General features: G+C 45.6%; 1 protein-coding gene across 1 annotated transcript; it reads right to left on the minus strand.

The window, feature by feature from the left end:
- Positions 1-3,777: 3,777 nt before the first annotated feature.
- LOC125039118 (peroxiredoxin-2-like) lies at positions 3,778-17,553 on the minus strand (the record flags this gene model as incomplete). The annotated part of the gene is given in 4 exon segments (XM_047632860.1): positions 3,778-4,773; positions 5,285-5,450; positions 5,771-5,874; positions 17,418-17,553. Coding segments are annotated over 4 exon segments (460 nt in total), but the record flags the coding sequence as incomplete, so codon positions are not given.
- Between the last annotated feature and the right edge of the window lie 195 nt (positions 17,554-17,748).

Raw genomic sequence — 17,748 nt, forward strand, 5'->3', positions numbered from 1 at the left:
ATATCAATAACGACGTAAATACTTCGTTACAGTTATCACACTTTTAACTATATCAAAATCAAATTAAAAAATAATTGCAAAATGAGATAAAACTTAAATATTTATACTTTCTGAAATCCGTTACTCCTTAATTACTGGCTAATCTACGTCATATGCATTGCTTGAAATTTGTGTTATCACTTGCCAGACTAGATGATATTATTTATCTGTGTTTTTATTTCATTCTATCTTTTTTTTATATACGAGGGCAAGAAATTTTTAAAGCTGCGCGATTGTAGAGATTTTTCTTCTTTTTGTCGACATAGATAAATAAGACACCTTGTTCTTAAATAATAAAACAAACACTCGATAGAAAAAGAATGCTACGTTTGTAGGGGAACATGAGTAGGAGGGTAGATGGAAGGCAGCCTCTTCCTGTAGAGGGAATGGGTGTAGTGAGATTAGAGGATGGAGGTGGTGTAGGCATGTCATCTTAGGTCATGATTAGATCGTTTTGAATATCTTTTGAGAATTTCTGAAATGGAGTAGGTTGGAGCTGTCTGAGAAACGAAGGTTTTTTTATGAGGGGGAGAAGAGAGGACAGGTATTTGAGAGGCAGAGCAAGAGGCTGATATAAGGCAGGATGCTTTAGATGAAGTGGAACGCTTAGCTTGTATTTACGTGACGAGTCGAGTGAGGAAGAAGAGGGGAAGCAACCAATGAAGCAGAGATTAGCATTCGGATTTAGAATGGCAAAATAATTTGACTGGGAGAGGGAGGGGGACAGAAGTGTGATGAGGAAGAGATACTGGGAGGGGGGGGTAGAAAAGTCTTGGGAGGGAGGGGGAGGAGTAGAGCAAAGGACTGGAGGAGGGAACAAGAGAAAAACCTTGTGTGTGCTGTTTATCTGGCTTTACCTAGAGGAAATGAAATTGAATCTGAGAATTGCCATCTCAAACCCAAACTTATAGGTAGGGTAGCCCCTGTTAAATATATTATGCGATCTATCACAATTGGCACATGTGTGACTATGCAGATACTGGGATTCGAGCCATGGAGCGGCAGGGTAGCCTAGACGCCAACAATTGACACTGCTGGGGGAGGTTGATAAGGTCGGGCAGGGAGGGATTCTGCCAATGTGAACATGAAAGGGGAGGTCACGTCTACGGAAAGTAATCTTGGCAATATTGATGGAGGACTTACAGTGGCCTCTAGGGGGAATGGTGTAGCAGTGTACCGTTACTCATTTATTGAAAATGTTCTGTTGCATCAGCATCTAAGGTCATTAACGGCACTTGCAAACTATAGCGATAGGGTGGGGTAAGAATGTCTCCTTAGCACCTCCCCCCCGCCACGACAACGAGCAAGGGATGGGGGTGTGTGGGGGGGGGGGTATTGTATCGACACAATCATACTCTACACAGCAGTCTGAGTATTCCTTGGGTGAAGTAGTACTACTGACAGTAGATAATGAGTGGGTAGTAGGAGTGCTCAGTCGTGGCCAAAGGCGAGCCTGGAGTCAGGTAACCGGTTGAATTAAAATCAGTAGGACTTGTTGATAAAGGGGCAAGCCTCATTGCCCCTAATAAAGGTATAAAATAATTTTTACTGGCCATGGTAAGCCTGGAGTAAGAAATGGTCCACACCTCAGGGACCCCTTGAGGGTTAAGGGCTAAACAACTAACAGGTTTATACCATGCTCATAGTTTCCCTAGACCCTTGAAAGTCAGCATTTCATCCGTTCAACGTGGCTCTCACACCTTAGGAGGTGGATAGTAGAAGGGGCCGGAGAGGAGAAGACTATGCAAAATTAGTGGAGTTGAGGGCTGAGTTCCAAAGTAGGGGATCAGTAGGGGTGATCCCCAGCATTGGGCCTCAGCCTTCGACTCCTATGCAACAGTGGCAACAACGGGCATGGGATTAGGGGGGAGGATAGGGAAAAAAGGAAAGAGAAAGAGAAAGAGGGAGAGGGAGGGGAGGAGAGGGAAAAAGGGAAAGGGAGAGGGAGGGGAGGAGAGGGAAAAAGGGAAAGGGAGAGGGAGGGGAGGAGAGAGAAAGAGGGAGAGAGAAAGAGGGAGAGGGAGAGGGAGGGGAGGAGAGGAGAGGGAAAGAGGGAGAGGGAAAGAGGGAGGGGGAAAGAGGGAGAGGGAGGGGAGGAGAGGGAAAGAGGGAGAGGGAGGGGAGGAGAGGGAAAGAGGGAGAGGGAGGGGAGGAGAGGGAAAGAGGGAGAGGGAAAGAGGGAGAGGGAAAGAGGGAGAGGGAGGGGAGGAGAGGGAAAGAGGGAGGGAGCGGGAGGGGAGGAGAGGGAAAGAGGGAGAGGGAGAGGGAGGGGAGGAGAGGGAAAGAGGGAGAGGGAGAGGGAGGGGAGGAGAGGGAAAGAGGGAGAGGGAGGGGAGGAGAGGGAAAAAGGGAGAGGGAGGGGAGGAGAGGGAAAGAGGGAGAGGGAGGGGACGAGAGGGAAAGAGGGAGGGGGAGGAGAGGGAGAGGGAGAGGGAGGGGGAGGAGAGGGAAAGAGGGAGAGGGAGGGGGAGGAGAGGGAAAGAGGGAGAGGGAGGGGGAGGAGAGGGAAAGAGGGAGAGGGAGGGGGAGGAGAGGGAAAGAGGGAGAGGGAAGGGGAGGAGAGGGAAAGAGGGAGAGGGAGGGGGAGGAGAGGGAAAGAGGGAGAGGGAGGGGGAGGAGAGGGAAAGAGGGAGAGGGAGGGGGAGGAGAGGGAAAGAGGGAGAGGGAGGGGGAGGAGAGGGAAAGAGGGAGAGGGAGGGGAGGAGAGGGAAAGAGGGATAGGGAGGGGAGGAGAGGGAAAGAGGGAGAGGGAGGGGAGGAGAGGGAAAGAGGGAGAGGGAGGGGAGGAGAGGGAAAGAGGGAGAGGGAGGGGAGGAGAGGGAAAGAGGGAGAGGGAGGGGAGGAGAGGGAAAGAGGGAGAGGGAGGTGGAGAGGGAAAGAGGAGAGAGGAGGGGAGAAGAGGAGAGAGGAAGAGAGAGAGAAGAGAGAGAGAGAGAGAGAGAGAGAGAGAGAGAGAGAGAGAGAGAGAGAGAGAGAGAGAGGGAAAGAGGGAGAGGGAGAGGGAGAAGGGAGGGAGAGGAGAGGGAGAGGGAGAAGGGAGGGGGAGGAGAGGGAAAGAGGAAGAAGGGAGGGGGAGGAGAGGGAAAGAGGGAGAGGGAAAGAGGGAGAGGGAGGGGAGGGAAGGAGTGTGTGAAAGTGAGGAATGGGAAAGGAATGAAAGCAGAAGTAATGAGGGAGCATGAAAAGAGTGGAAGAGGGGTTGGAAGGGAAGAACAAGAAAACGGGAAAAGGAATGAAACAGATGATCTGCAGAAGAAAGCAGTTTTGTTGAAAATAACACTACACCCCAAAAAATATCTTGTCAATGAGCACAAACTGCACATCCAAAAATTGTGCCGAGATGCACAATATACACATAAAAAATTTAGGTTAAACTAATAACACGTAGCTTTTGTCCACGTGTACAAAATTATTATAACACATAAAAATGATAAAGGCAATCTGTCTAAAACCATAAAACTATGTCAATAAATTTCTTATCAAAGGCCTGTTCTCTCAGGGTAGTACTACTACTACTAATAATACTAATAATACTAATACTACTACTAATAATAATACGTAAATAGATAATAAAAATTACCATATGGCCCTACCCTCCTCAAGATGAACACAAAGGTGAAAGAAGAAAGAAAATATAAAAATAGACAAGAGTAGTAAAATGCCTGATAAGAATTCCTTCCTCTCCTCCATTATGTATCCAACTGCTCACAGCAAGAGAGGATAACAACAACAAATCCATTCTGCAATCACTGCTTTAATCAATTATTGACAAATCACTTCACATAAGCTCTTCAGCCTCGTCAGTGCATGGCTGACGACGAGTAACATCTACAACAGACACGTGTGAACTACCTGTTGTGGGGTGCTGTGCGGAATTGTGAATTACCAGTTACAACAGAGATTGTGGTTAAATTTCATAATTCCTGGACAAAGACAAAGATTAGTCATTTATCAATTCACAGTTTTACTTGTGTACATTCATCAAAAGGGGTTATGAACTGTGGTGATTATGATGCACTATAGTAATGGAAAAAATGAAGTTATACACATTACAATGAAACTAAAATGGCAAAATGTGTATAATTTTTATTTCTGTAGGATTGGCATAACTTTATATTTTTTAGGATTGGAATGTTTAACAAAACCAATATGGATTCATAAGGCTTTGGCTTCCATATAGAGTTTCACAGGTCTAATTGCACTAGGAATGTAATAAACAGAACTATCTTGCTTTTGAACACACCAAAATATTCATGAAAAAATAAAGCTTTATTCTTTTATCCAAAAATTTAAACACATGTATGCAAAATCATCATCAAACCAGATACAACAAAAAATTCATCAAAAACAAACCAATAAAAAAACAAAAACAAAAAAACAACAACAACAAATCACTTTAGCATCAAATTTCCTCATGACATACTCCAATAGTCCCATCACCGGGTTTTGTACATCCTCGAAAATGCGTCTACAGAACACTCTTAAGAAGCGATCATCACCACCGCCACCAAATCCACTCGATTTCGCACGGGACTGGAGGAACCCATTGCTCTCAACTTCTCCCTCTGATCTGCTTTCCTCATCTTGCTCTCAACTTCCCCCTATTTCTTCTAGGATTCTCCTTGCTGCTCCTTCCACCGCAAGCCTGTTTTGCAACCCCATGCAACAGCTGGACTGGCCCTACTGGTTGGCTTTCTTGAAGTATTTGAGTTTCTCTTCTGGGTTGGGGATGATCTGGGGAAGAAAAAGAAAGAAAGAAATGAGGAACGGCAAGCTAGATGTATGTGGAAGAGGCGAGATGGGAGAGGATGAAACAAGGTGGAGAAACATGGCGAAAGTAAAACAGACAGATGGGAGGAGGGAGATGGAAATGGTGAGACAGATTTATATTGTAGCATTGTAATGAGGACTATCTGAGAGGTGGCTAATAAAGATAAATAAAAATTTTGATAATATGTAAATACTGTTAGTTCCTCTACCACCACCTACTATTCATAATCCCTATAACCATTATACCTACATCAATAACATGTGCTTATAATAAAAGCCATCCTCCCAGCAATAAAAATAAATAAAAAAATATAAACAAAAGACAGCAGTGGTGACTATTTGCCCTGTACTGTTTAAAATCATCAGTATCCTTGATAAATGCCTATCCAATCAAATCATAGAAAATGTAACATGCAAAAAAAACAAAAACAGCCAATAAATCTACCCCTCTGATAAACCAGACAAAGCCACCCACCGTGTCATCCCCAGGCTTCCATCCGGCTGGGCAGACTTCCCCATGCTGGTCTGTGAACTGGAAGGCCTGAACCAGACGCAGGGTCTCATCCACAGACCGGCCCACAGGGAGGTCGTTCATGGTGATCTGTCTCAGTACTCCCTTGTCATCAATGATGAACAGGCCCCTGGGGAGAGAGGGGATGGGGAGGGATGGTTGAGGAGAAAGGAACATCAAATATAATGGTTCAAATCATTATTTCCGTAACAAAAATATAGGATAATGATGAATATTGTTGTTTATAGAGGCCAATAGTTTATAGTAAATTTAATAAAACTTATATAAAATAAAAATATAGAGACCAGGTACTGGTATGTCCTATTAATAAATTTAATAAATATAATAAACAATAATCAAACTCAAAATTTACAAAAATGACTTTAGTTGAAAAGGGAATGGCAGATCTAACAAGGTGTCAAAAGGAAAAACTTGGGAGCTGACACATACCTGAGGGCAATGCCTTGGTCCTCTAGGTAGACACCGTAGTCCTGAGAGATCTTGTGGGTGATGTCAGACAGCAGTGGGATCTTGAGCTTTCCCAGGCCACCATCCTGCAGAGGACAGAATCTGCATGAGGCACAGTAGTAGGGATGAAGAAACATGTGGATGAAGAAGTTTTTGGCTTTTCACTTATGATTCCAGTGATGCCATATGCTAATGATAGCACCCCCTTCTAACAAACTAACAAACTAACAAAAAATAAAAATAAAATAAAAAATAAATAAATAAATAAAGGGGATGGATTACATTCTTTAACCCAACCTGGATAGGTCAGGTCATGCGTACCACCAGTTAACGTCACGACACCACAGTGTAAGGATGTGTATAGTGTCCTCTCGTGACCTTGTGACCTGTCCTTAAAGGTCTGTGAGACCTTGACAATCAGGAATTCACAGACCTGTTAACCGTATATTGATCCAGTGTGTGATAATGTTCACATAACAATAAGTTATAAAGTGATACAAAGAACTAATATTAAAACTAAAAGCGAAAGCTCACACGCACACTCCCAGATGTGCTGCGTGGCGACTCGTGTGCGTAACTGTTTATTTTCAAGGGACAGGCACTCAGGTTGGCCCTTTCGCGGTTGGGGGAATGACCGCGACCACAGACGGAGGGATGGAAACCGAGGGGAGGTACGATGTCCTCAGTGAAGAGGATATCAGTGGGACCCCAGCACGGATGAAAAAAAAAGCAGAGGCAGCTATCTGCCTCTGGGGAAGTTACACCTCCTGGACACCTGTGTGCACACTTTAAGAATGAGACAAAACTGCACACTCATGGTGACAAATATCGCTGGGTCTCTAAGGCCCTAAAAATGGACCCGTATAATAAGACATACGGATCCCTGGAGCTGAAAATCGGACGCAACAACATTTATGTTAGATGCAAGAACGAGCAAATTCTTGCTCATGTAACATCTAGCGGTGTATGTGGCGAGGTGCTTGAGAAAGCCAAAGTATTTGGAAAGGGAAAATGTACTAACATCATTGTGTTCGATGTCCCAAGGGAAATCGAAACAGAAGAAATTACCACATATAATGAACGTATCATTCATGCGAGGCGCATGAAGACTAATGGAATGCTGACCCAGAGTCATCATAACGTATGAGGGGGAGGTAATCCCCAAAAGTATCAAAATGGTTGAGGGCATGGCACCCTTTAGGTGTGCCATCTTCAAATCCCTGACCCCGTTTTGCTCAAATTGTTCAAAGTGGGGCCACGGAACACGTGCTTGTCCACGAGACGCACCGCGATGCCGGTACTGCGCTCTTCCACACGGAAATTCAGAATGTGCAGAAAAGATTTCCGAAGGAAAAAATGTCCCTCATAAATGCGTGAATTGCCGACAAGAGCATAATGCAAACTCTCCATTATGCGCTTACTATCCAAAGGACAGGAAAACAAACAGTAAAAAAAACAGGCAGCCCTCCCCCCCACAAAAGTCCCCGCCAGCCCCGCGCTTCGATGATGTGGGGGAATTCCCACACCTGCAGAGGTCAACAGTGATGGCCCCTGCAATTGAAGCCATGGCACCGGCCACAGTACCAGCACAAGCAGGAGGTCAAGCTCTGTCAACTCAAACACCAGCTGCAGCACCAACTCTAGCACCATATACTGCATCAGTCTCTACACCACCTTCAACACCAGCTGCAGCACCAACTCTAGCACCATCTGCTGCACGAGCTTCAGCATCAGTTGCAGCACCAGCTGCAGCTCAGCCCTCTCTGCAGCAGGACAAACAAGAGTCCAACGGGGAAATCAAAGAACTACTGCAAATGCTACTTCGACAGATGGAGCAGATGATGTTCATGATGCTGCAACAAATGGCTCAGCAATCTCAACTTCAGGAAAGGATGTTCTCGTTCCTCCTCAATCAACATCATCATCACCCTGTAGTGGGCCTTGGAATGGTCAAGTATTCAATGTCTCCAGTTAATCACTTGAAATGTATTACCTGGAACATAAACAGTTTGCAGAAACGCAAGGCAACTCTCTCCCAGTACCTTCACTTCGAAAATGTTGATGTGTGTTGCTTTCAGGAAGTCAGAACTAGTGCTCGTTATGCAAAAAATGCAGGATACACATACTATGACAGACCAAATATCGCTAACCCCTCTACGAGAGGGCTTGGCATTTACATAAAGAACTCAATTCCATCGAAAGTGATTGATGACAATAGTGACAACTCCTGTGTTGAATATCTTAGTATTAAAATATTTCTAGACGGTAAAACTATCACCATCATTAATGTATATAATCCACATGATAGTGAGGTGGTACCTAAACCTCCTGACTGCATGATACATACTGATACTGTCATATTGTTTGGGGATTTTAATGCTCGCCATCCTCTCTTGGGCTCCGAGGGAAGGACCATTGGAAAAAACGGTAAGGCTTATTAGGCGATCTCGAAAATATTAGTGACCCCATAAACTTATTATGCCCCTTCGAAAAAACTCATTATTTAGGAGGGAAATTGGACTATATAGCTTTATACAATCAGCACACACTACCAAGTACTGCAAAAGTCATCCCATTCTTAGTTAGTGATCACTGAGCATCAGGTATAACCCTCCCTTTTTGCACCTTGCTGCTGCTAAATATCATAATGAATTCATTGAAAGAATTGCCTGCTGGTATGAAGACTTTACTCCTACCAGCCTGGATCACTTTAATGAAACTCTCTGTCAGCAAGTTGGCAATATCATTACTCAAATACAGCCCAAAAGCCTTTCCAAGCACAGATCTTTATCCTCCAGACGTAGACATGCACAACAACTGAACAAAGACCCTGAGATAAAACTGCTTAGGAGGCTCATATGATCTACAGTAAGTCAGCTACGACACTTGGGGAAAAACCCTTACTTAGTTAGAGATCTTGTGTTTTTTTAGTAAAAAGATCAATGAGATAATAACACGGAAACGGGAGGAAAAATTTTATGCCTGGGCAGAATCAATTGACTCCATGACAACCATGAGTAATGTATGGAAGGAAATCAGCAAGATTAAAGGCAATACATGCAGTATAACACCCCACCCACATCCAGAAAGGGTAGCCTTATCTCTCCTCAATAAATGGTGTGAGGATTCTTCTCTTGATAGTCTTCCGTTATCCATACGCAGGTGCTCCCTTAAATTAGGCCATAAAAACAAAATTGACTATCAGTGCCACCTCTTAGATGAGGCTGATGCACCATTTACAAGGGGCGAACTCCTTGCAGCCATTAAGACTAGCAAATCCACTGCACCTGGGGATGATGGAAACACTTACAACTTCATCCAACTTCTTGCAAAGGTACAGGTTAACCCAAATCCTCCGGGTGGCATGAAGAGATGACGGCACCTTACTGGCCAATGTTCCGGCCGTCATGATAGGTGACGGCACCCTTGCTGCCGGGCGTCATGAGTGATGACGTTCTCAGTTTCACGTTTTTATTTTTTCTGGACACTCCATTCCCACGAAACTGATGGAGATTGTTCTTGAGTTCCCTTTCCCCCCATGCCCCCATCCTCCCTCCCTGTTCCCCCCAGTCCCCCCCATCCCCACATTTAGCCCTCCCCCCCTCTTCCCCCCATCTTGTGCTGGAAATAATACAAATGAGGTACGCTAAAAAGGTGATGGTGACGAGGTGATATATACAAACTTATCTGATGACGCAAATCATTCTCAGCCACACCAAAATTGATTATTTCGCATTTTACATATGTTCGCGAATTTTTATAAAAGAAAACATCGAATCTACGGACTTCCCTACTCACCTTTCAATAACGTTTTACATCTCTATTCATTTTTGGAGAATACATGCTAATGAGGCTCTATATTGTTACATAGTCATAATCATATAAACGTATAAAGACTATTATCTAAGACAAATACATGAACAATGTTACTAAGTCATTTTTGCTATCTTCACAAACGAAGTCAGCTACGGAGGTGATGGAGATTCGTTCTTGAGGAGACCCCTCATTCCTCCTCCCCCATTACCCCATAACAAGCATTCTTCTGGAAACGAGGTCGTATGCAATTATCCAAATGAGGCCGGATAAAAATCTGACGGTGACGAGGTTTCCTATGACCTTACCTTTTGACTAAGATCACTGTTAGCCAGACCTCTGTTCCTTGAACATGCCTCGTATTATCACAGTTTCTCGCGCTCATGCTTCTCGCTTTTCTGCCGGCCGACCATCTGGCCGCAGAAGCGATTTACTAGCGCCCACTGCCACGAGGGGAGCACACGCCCGTGAAGGCTTCATGTCTTTCACGGACGTGGGTGAGCCTCAGCCATCGACATCCCGCGAACCCGTCGTCGCTTCAGTGCCTGCCGTTCCCCTGCTCGGAGACTCCGACTGGGAGGACGAGGAAGAAGTGGACGAGGATCAGGTAGACGATCCCGACTACTTCGACGACAGGGACGATGCAGATAGTGACTGCACCTATGATGAGTTGGACCGGGACGAAGTCACTCTTGACTACGTCTCTGCCCACGACACCTCCATCGACTCCGATGAGCCCTTGTCGGAGTATGCCCGCCGCCATGCCGCCCGCAACGCCCCTGGGTCCAAGGGTTGGAAAGGTTGGTACAAGGAGGAGAACGTGCCGCGTCGCCACAGCTTTTGCGGTACTCCAGGCCTGAAGGAGGAACTGGGACTTGAGGAACGCTCAACACCCAGGGAGATCCTGGACTGTTTCTTCCCCCCTGACCTTTGGCAGACATTGGAGACCCAGACGAACTTGTACGCTGAGCAGCACCCGCAACACCAATCGTCGCATATGAAGGCCTGGGAAGATAGCACTGCAGAGGAGCTGCAGAAGAACATAGGTCTTCGTCTTCTAATGGGTGTACAGCCCTAACCTTCTTACAGGCATTATTGGTCCGATAATCCCCTTGTGAACAGCTCTGTTTTCCGCCAGACTATGACGAGGGATCGGTATGACCTGTTGACGGCGAACCTCCACTTCAGTGACAATGAAGATCCAGCAGCAGCAGACGACAGGTTGTGGAAACTGAGGCCTGTAATGGACACGCTGCAAAGGACCTTCAAGGAAGTCTTCACTCCGGAGGAGAAGATAGCCGTCGACGAGTCACTATGGGCTTACAGGGGACGTCATCATGCTGTCCAGTACAACCCGTCCAAAAGAGCCAGGTTTGGCATGAAAGTCTACAAATTATGTTCCAGTGACGGTAAGGCAGCAGGATATACTTCGGCTTTCCGAGTATACATGGGGCAAGACAGAAGTGACGTCCCCGCAAGCATGAAGGCAGTCGTAGACCTCATGCATGAAGCAGGTCTCTTCGAAAAGGGGTACCAGTTGTACCTTGACAACTGGTACTCCTCGCCCACCCTCTTCCACTACCTACAGTCCCGGAAGACAGAGACCGTCGGCACAGTAAGGCTAAATAGGAAGTTCATGCCAAAGGATTTATCTGTGAAGAAGAAGGGCGAAGTCGACATCAGGAACTCGAGGGCAGGGATGTTGGCGATGTCATGGTTCGACAAGAAACAAGTCAACATCCTGTCGACCATCCACAGGGGAGATGAGATGGTCGACCTCCCACCCAATAGAAGAGGGGAGGTCCGAAGAAAACCTCTGAGTATTGTCGACTACAACAAAGGGATGAAAGGGGTGGACATAAGCGACCAGCTTGCTCAGTCATATCCAGCAGCTAGAAAAACGAACAAGTGGTATGTGAAATTGTTTTACAACCTGCTGGATATGGCTATCATAAATGCACATGCAGTGCATAAGTGGTTAGGCGGAAAATTGACACAACTGGAATTCCGCCTCCAGCTTATAGCTGAGTTGCTGCAGCGATCGACGGGGTTGAAGGTGAGGAGGCGAAGGAGCGTGACACCTCAGCGAGCGGCAACACCATCGCGATCTCCCCGGTCACCTTCCCAGCCCCGCTCCAACAATATGACCCACACAATCGAAGAAAATGAAGGTGGGAAGTATCGCCGCTGCAAATACTGCCGACAGACGAAAGGAAAAAGGACCATGTCTCGCTTCGTCTGTCGGCTATGCGATGTCGCATTATGTCCCCCTTGTTTTACCCTTTACCATACAAATTGATATGAAAAATAAAAATCTGATGTAAAAATTTGTTTATGTCAACCAAACCTCGCATCCTCATCAATGAACATGATATAAAACCATAATACATAAGCTGTGCCCCTATAATATCTGATATGGACAGTATGGAGAAAGGATAATATAATAAAAAGTAAAAAAGATGAGAAATTCAATACATTTTCCAATATAAGGTCGCAAAAAGCGATTTATTCTCGATTTTACACATACAGTTTTCATCAATCTTAGTAAAACCAAGAAGCATTGGAGTAATCCCGCGCTATGTGTGCGTAGCGCGTTCCCCACCCCGTGGGATAAATCCCCGGAATATGAGTTTAGGCCTACGCGGTAGCCTCCCGGAAATGCCCGTAGAGCCAGGGATCGCCGACCCGGAGGATTTGGGTTAAGGGAAGAAATCCCTTTCTTGATCTCTTCAACTTAACCTACATGGCAGGCATCTTGCCTACCACTTGGAAACAGGCAACCATCATTCCCATTCCAAAACCAGGACTGCCAGATGAATATAGGCCAATTTCTCTGACGTCCTGCCTGTCTAAAACCTGTGAAAGAATTCTCCTTACTCGTTTACTCCACCAGATCAAAGACATGAGCCATCCAGCTGTCTTTGGCTTTCAAAAAGGGAGAGGAACACAAATGTGTCTAGCACAGTAGCTAAATGGACGTAATGCACAGTCTTCTTACTTCATAGATTTTAAGGGAGCATTCGACAGAGCCTCCCCTATTGCAATCCTCCATGAACTAACTCTTTTAGGAATTAAGGGCAAGCTTCTGTTATGGATAAAGGATTATCTATCTTTGAGAAGAGCAAAAGTGTGGTATCAAGGCAACTATATTGCTAATGGCGAATTGGAATTAGGCACTCCACAAGGGGGAGTATTGTCCCCTACACTGTTTAATATACTTATGCACTCTCTTTGCAAGCTCAACGATGAATTAGGGGACCTATGCAGCATCACATCCTATGCTGATGACATTCTTATTCAGGTATTTGATAGGGGGGAATATGTTCTACAGAGGTTCAGCAAAAAGTGTGCCTCCCTTAGTCTCATAATCAACCCAATCAAAACTAAGCATATTTCCAGATCTCGTAAACTGCCTTACATTCCAAGGTTAGGTGTCAAACTATTGCAAGAACTGACACCTACAAATATCTTGGTGTTATAGTGACTGCTCCCCACCTTATGTCCCACAACTCACGCTTTGCCAAGAATATTGTTCAAAACATCAAGGAACGATGCCTTGAGCGTTTAAGACCATTGCAATACATAAGTAACAGATATGTAGGTGCCACCCTGAGAGTCCTAAGGTTGATGTATATCTCCCTTGTCGAGTCCATGATAGACTATGCATGCCCAGTTCTTAGTATGCTGCCACCGAGTGCCCTCAAACCCCTTGAAGTTTTACAGATCAAGGCCATGAGAATTATACTTGGATGCCCAATGACTGCTAAAGTTCTCGTCATGAGGAAAGAGTTAGACTTCCCTTCTATTCACAGTCGTGTCATTCAAGTTAACACCATACTTGGCATCAGACTCCTGCAGCTACAGCCTAGACCACAAATCTCCAATATCCTATCAAATGAGATAAATTATAGAGTTAGGTATGCCCGACCTCGATACTCCAATCTCATACAGTCCAACTTAGAATGGAAAACGAAAACTGCTCATACTTTCATGTTCTTCAATGTATGGAACAACGAAGCTATTAATATTCCAGATACAGTAATTGCTGCTCCTTGGCACAGAACTCATGTACATGCTTATATTGATAAACTAATAGGGTCTAATTTTTTGGCTTGAAAAATAGAACTAAAAGCTCACTACTTGAAATATATAGATGGCATTCTACATCCCTCTCATGGTACGCCCCCACTTGCAATCTACTGTGATGCCTCCACTGATGCTCATGGAGCAACAGGGATTGGTGTGCTAATTCCTAATATAGATCTTGAAGAAAGTGTGTGCATTTCCAACTAGACAAGCACAACTGATGCCGAGTCAGTAGCTATACATCATGCTATTAAGAAAGGTAGTGAGCAGCAGCGACACCTGGCTGTCTTTACAGACAGCCAAGGCGCTCTCCACAGGCTTACTGCATTTATTCCAGAAAACATGATAACTAGGAATATCCTTCACTAAATTTCCAAACTATCAGAACGGGGTATTCAAGTGTCACTATACTGGATACCCTCTCATATAGGAATATCACTATGTGACAGGGTTGATCAATTAGCCAGGTTAGCACTTTCCCATGAAGATCCATATTAAGTAATACCACAAATACCACTATCTCTCAATCAAATGAAAAAACGAGTTATCAACTGTCCTAGAGATTATGATTGGCAATAAGAGTAGTTTGGCGATAGTTTACCTGTACCTCATGTGACCTGAAATCGATGATCTGATTGGCCGAAATCCTGTGGAAAATCGTATAAAAGACCATGCAGAGGTCAAGGTAATCAATCGCTAGCTTTAGACCTTTTCTTGAAAATGTCTCGAATGCTTTCAACTTGCCGCTCCCGCAAGCCAAGGAATTCCCCTAGAGTCCGTGCCTTGTCTTTCGACGAGGAGACAGTGGACGATCCCCATCCATGCACTTTCCAGAGGATATCCTCGCTTGCGGAATGCCTCAGACCCGCTCCTCTATCTGTACTCATCTGCAGATGAAGTCGATGATGAGGGCTCAGATGAGGACTACACACCTCCTCTGAAACTCTCAAGGACAAGTAATCTCTCTAGTAAGTTTTCTATCTTTTCTTTGACTTGTGAAAATACCTGCCTCTACTACTTTGTTTCTGCATATCACAACTTTTTTACATAGAACTCATATCAATGGTGACGACTCGGATTGGGAGGAATCCGAGTCCGACTCCAGAGAATCTGCCGTGGAGGATAGCTCAGATGTAGATTACAACTATGTCCCGCTGGTGGATACCTCCTTGGACTCAGACGAGCCCCTCGCAGAATACGGCAGGCGAAAGTGGGAGCGCAACGCTCCAGGAACCCCTTCTTTTGCTTGGGCAAAGGAGCAGAACTTTGTCAGGCGTCACTGCTTCGAGGGGACTCCGGGTGTGCACGCACACCTTGACGAATCGTCCGGCCCGGTGGAGATATTCAGCAGCCTCTTCCCAAAGGAGTTGTTTCAAACAATTGTGGACGAGACGAATCGGTGAGCAACTTCCCAACTTGTCCTTTTTTGGAACACCTGTTTTACAATGTCTTTTTATCTTCCAACTGCAGGTACGCTCGACAGAACCAGGCAACCCCTTCATCCCACATGAAGGGGTGGGAGGACACAATGGTGCGGGAGGTCCGCTCATATGTCGGCCTTAGGTTCCTCAGTGGACTTCAGGCGAAGAAGTGCCAGAGTGACCTTTGGTCTACGGACCTCTTGATGCGCTCGTCGGTGTTCGCCAAGACCATGTCCAGGGACCGCTTCGAAATCCTTACCTCCGCCCTCCACTTCGCTAACAATGAAGGGGAGCACGACGCGGAGGACCATTTGTGGAAGCTGCGCCCTGTGATTGACGTCTTGGATTCGACGTACCGTTCCATCTTCGTCTCCAACAAGAACGTGACCGTCGACGAGAGCTTGTGGGCCTTCAAAGGGAGGCATTGGGCTCTTCAATATAACCCCAGTAAGAGGGCTCGGAGGGGCCTGAAGGTCTACAAGCTGTGTTCTTCCGACGGTCCAGAGGCAGGGTATACGACTGCCTTCAATATCTACATGGGGCAGGATCGCGGCGACTTTCCAGCGAGTATGAAGACCGTCGACGACCTGATGGAGAAGGCAAAGCTGCTCGACAAGGGGTATCAGTTGTACACAGACAACCTGTATTCCTCCCCGACTCTCTTCCACTATCTACAGGCTCGGAAGACAACCACCGTTGGCAGAGTACGTGTCAACAGGCAGGGTATGCCCTCGGACCTGCAGGTGAGTCGGGGACACATCGACTTCCGGAGTAGCAACACCAGAATGTTTTGCCTACAGTGGTTAGACAAGCATCCTGTGACAATGCTATCCACTGCCCACACATCAAAGGTCGTTACCCTGCCTCCCAACCGCCAAGGGGTGGAGAGGTCGAAGCCCGAGGTCTTTGTCAGTTACAACAATGGCATGAAGGGTGTCGACCTCACAGATCAGCTGGCGCAATCATATCCAGCAAGCAAGAAGACCATCAAGTGGTACAAAAAGGTATTTTTTTACCTGCTGGATATGACCACCATCAACGCGCTGGCTGTCCACCGGGCCCTCGGCGCTACGATGCCTCAATGTAAGTTCCGTACGGAACTAGTTCGGGAATTGCTGCAGCGAGGTAAGTACCTGACTTTGTTTCTTCTGTTCTGATTTGAAATTATGGTGATTTTCATTCCACAGTTTTGAAGATGTAATTTACAATGTCCTTTTTTCTTGCATTTACAGGTGGCTGACCTGGCTCCTTCCGGCGGAACCCTCCTAAGAATGAACCTAAGGAGGATCCCCAGCAGGTGCACATGCCGGTCGACACCCCAATCCGGAGGTGGCGGAGATGTGAGCTCTGCTGGAGGAACAACCGGCGCAGGAAGGAGACCAGAGTCATGTGTGCCCACTGCAGCGTTTCCCTATGTCCGGCACCCTGCTTCCAGGCATACTATGCTTAAAACTACTTTTTTGTAGTTGTAAATAGTTTTGTACATATTTTATATGTATATTATTTCCAATTTCAAAAAAAGAAAAAATTCGACTTTACCACTGTTTTTCTGTGCTCTCGCCAAAACACACTATTGACTTTACACACTCACATTGGTCGAACACTCCTAAAATGGAGTACATACTACAGTATAAGACAATAAAATCCTTCATATGACATATTATATGGCTGCAGTAAGTCTGCAAACTTTCATATGTTTTTAGAGTGAAAAAAAACAAAAAACGGAGGTGGCGATTATACACAAACCAGCCGCCCGAGTGCACTGAAACTTCTGTGGGATGGTGAGACGGGTAGTGCGAGTTGAGCACATGTCCTGGCGGGAGAGGTAGCCGCTTGTGCTGTTTTCCGACCCATCGGCATTGGGTTAAGAAAAAAACTAAAGGGGAGGGGAGGAAGGAGGTAGGGAGTGGGAGAGGGAATACTACTGTTCATACATATAGGGTTCACCTGATAAAGGTCAAATTCAGAAAAAAAAAAAAAATGCAAGAATATCACTAGGTAATGCAAATGAGAATGACCACATTACCCCACAAAATAAATTATTTCCAGTTTACTCAGATTTCAACAGAAATAATAATGACTGACAATACTCTCTTTTCAAACAAACATGCTGGTATCAATGTGATCAATGGTGTATGAGCTAATGAAAATTTAAACAAAAAACCTTGCCAATCCCATTCAAGTAAATATTACCATCAATATCAAATCATCTATCATCAATAACCAAATGTGATAAAACTCCAGCCAGCCCTACCCAGGGTGAGGCAAAGACTCCTATAGGTTTAGACAGAAAGCAGGATCTTCCCTACCTTGCGTGGCGTGTTAGTCCAAGCAAGATGGGTAAAATGCGAGTCTATGGAACAGGCCACGACCTCTGTGTTCATCTTGCGGAACTCCTCAACGCGGTCATTGAAAGCCAGGATCTCCGTTGGGCAGACAAATGTACTGCAGGAGGAAGATATCAATAAAGGCTGGGATTAATATCATTTAGAGGAGCAAATTAAGAAAAAAGCTAAAGGGGTAGTGGGGGGGGGGGGGGGAGGGGGGAGAGAGAAGGAAAGAGGAGAGAGAAGGAGAGAGAAAGAGAGAGAGAGAGAGAGAGAGAGAGAGAGAGAGAGAGAGAGAGAGAGAGAGAGAGAG

Source organism: Penaeus chinensis, chromosome 26 (assembly GCF_019202785.1).
Source record: "Penaeus chinensis breed Huanghai No. 1 chromosome 26, ASM1920278v2, whole genome shotgun sequence".
Lineage (NCBI taxonomy): Eukaryota > Metazoa > Arthropoda > Malacostraca > Decapoda > Penaeidae > Penaeus > Penaeus chinensis.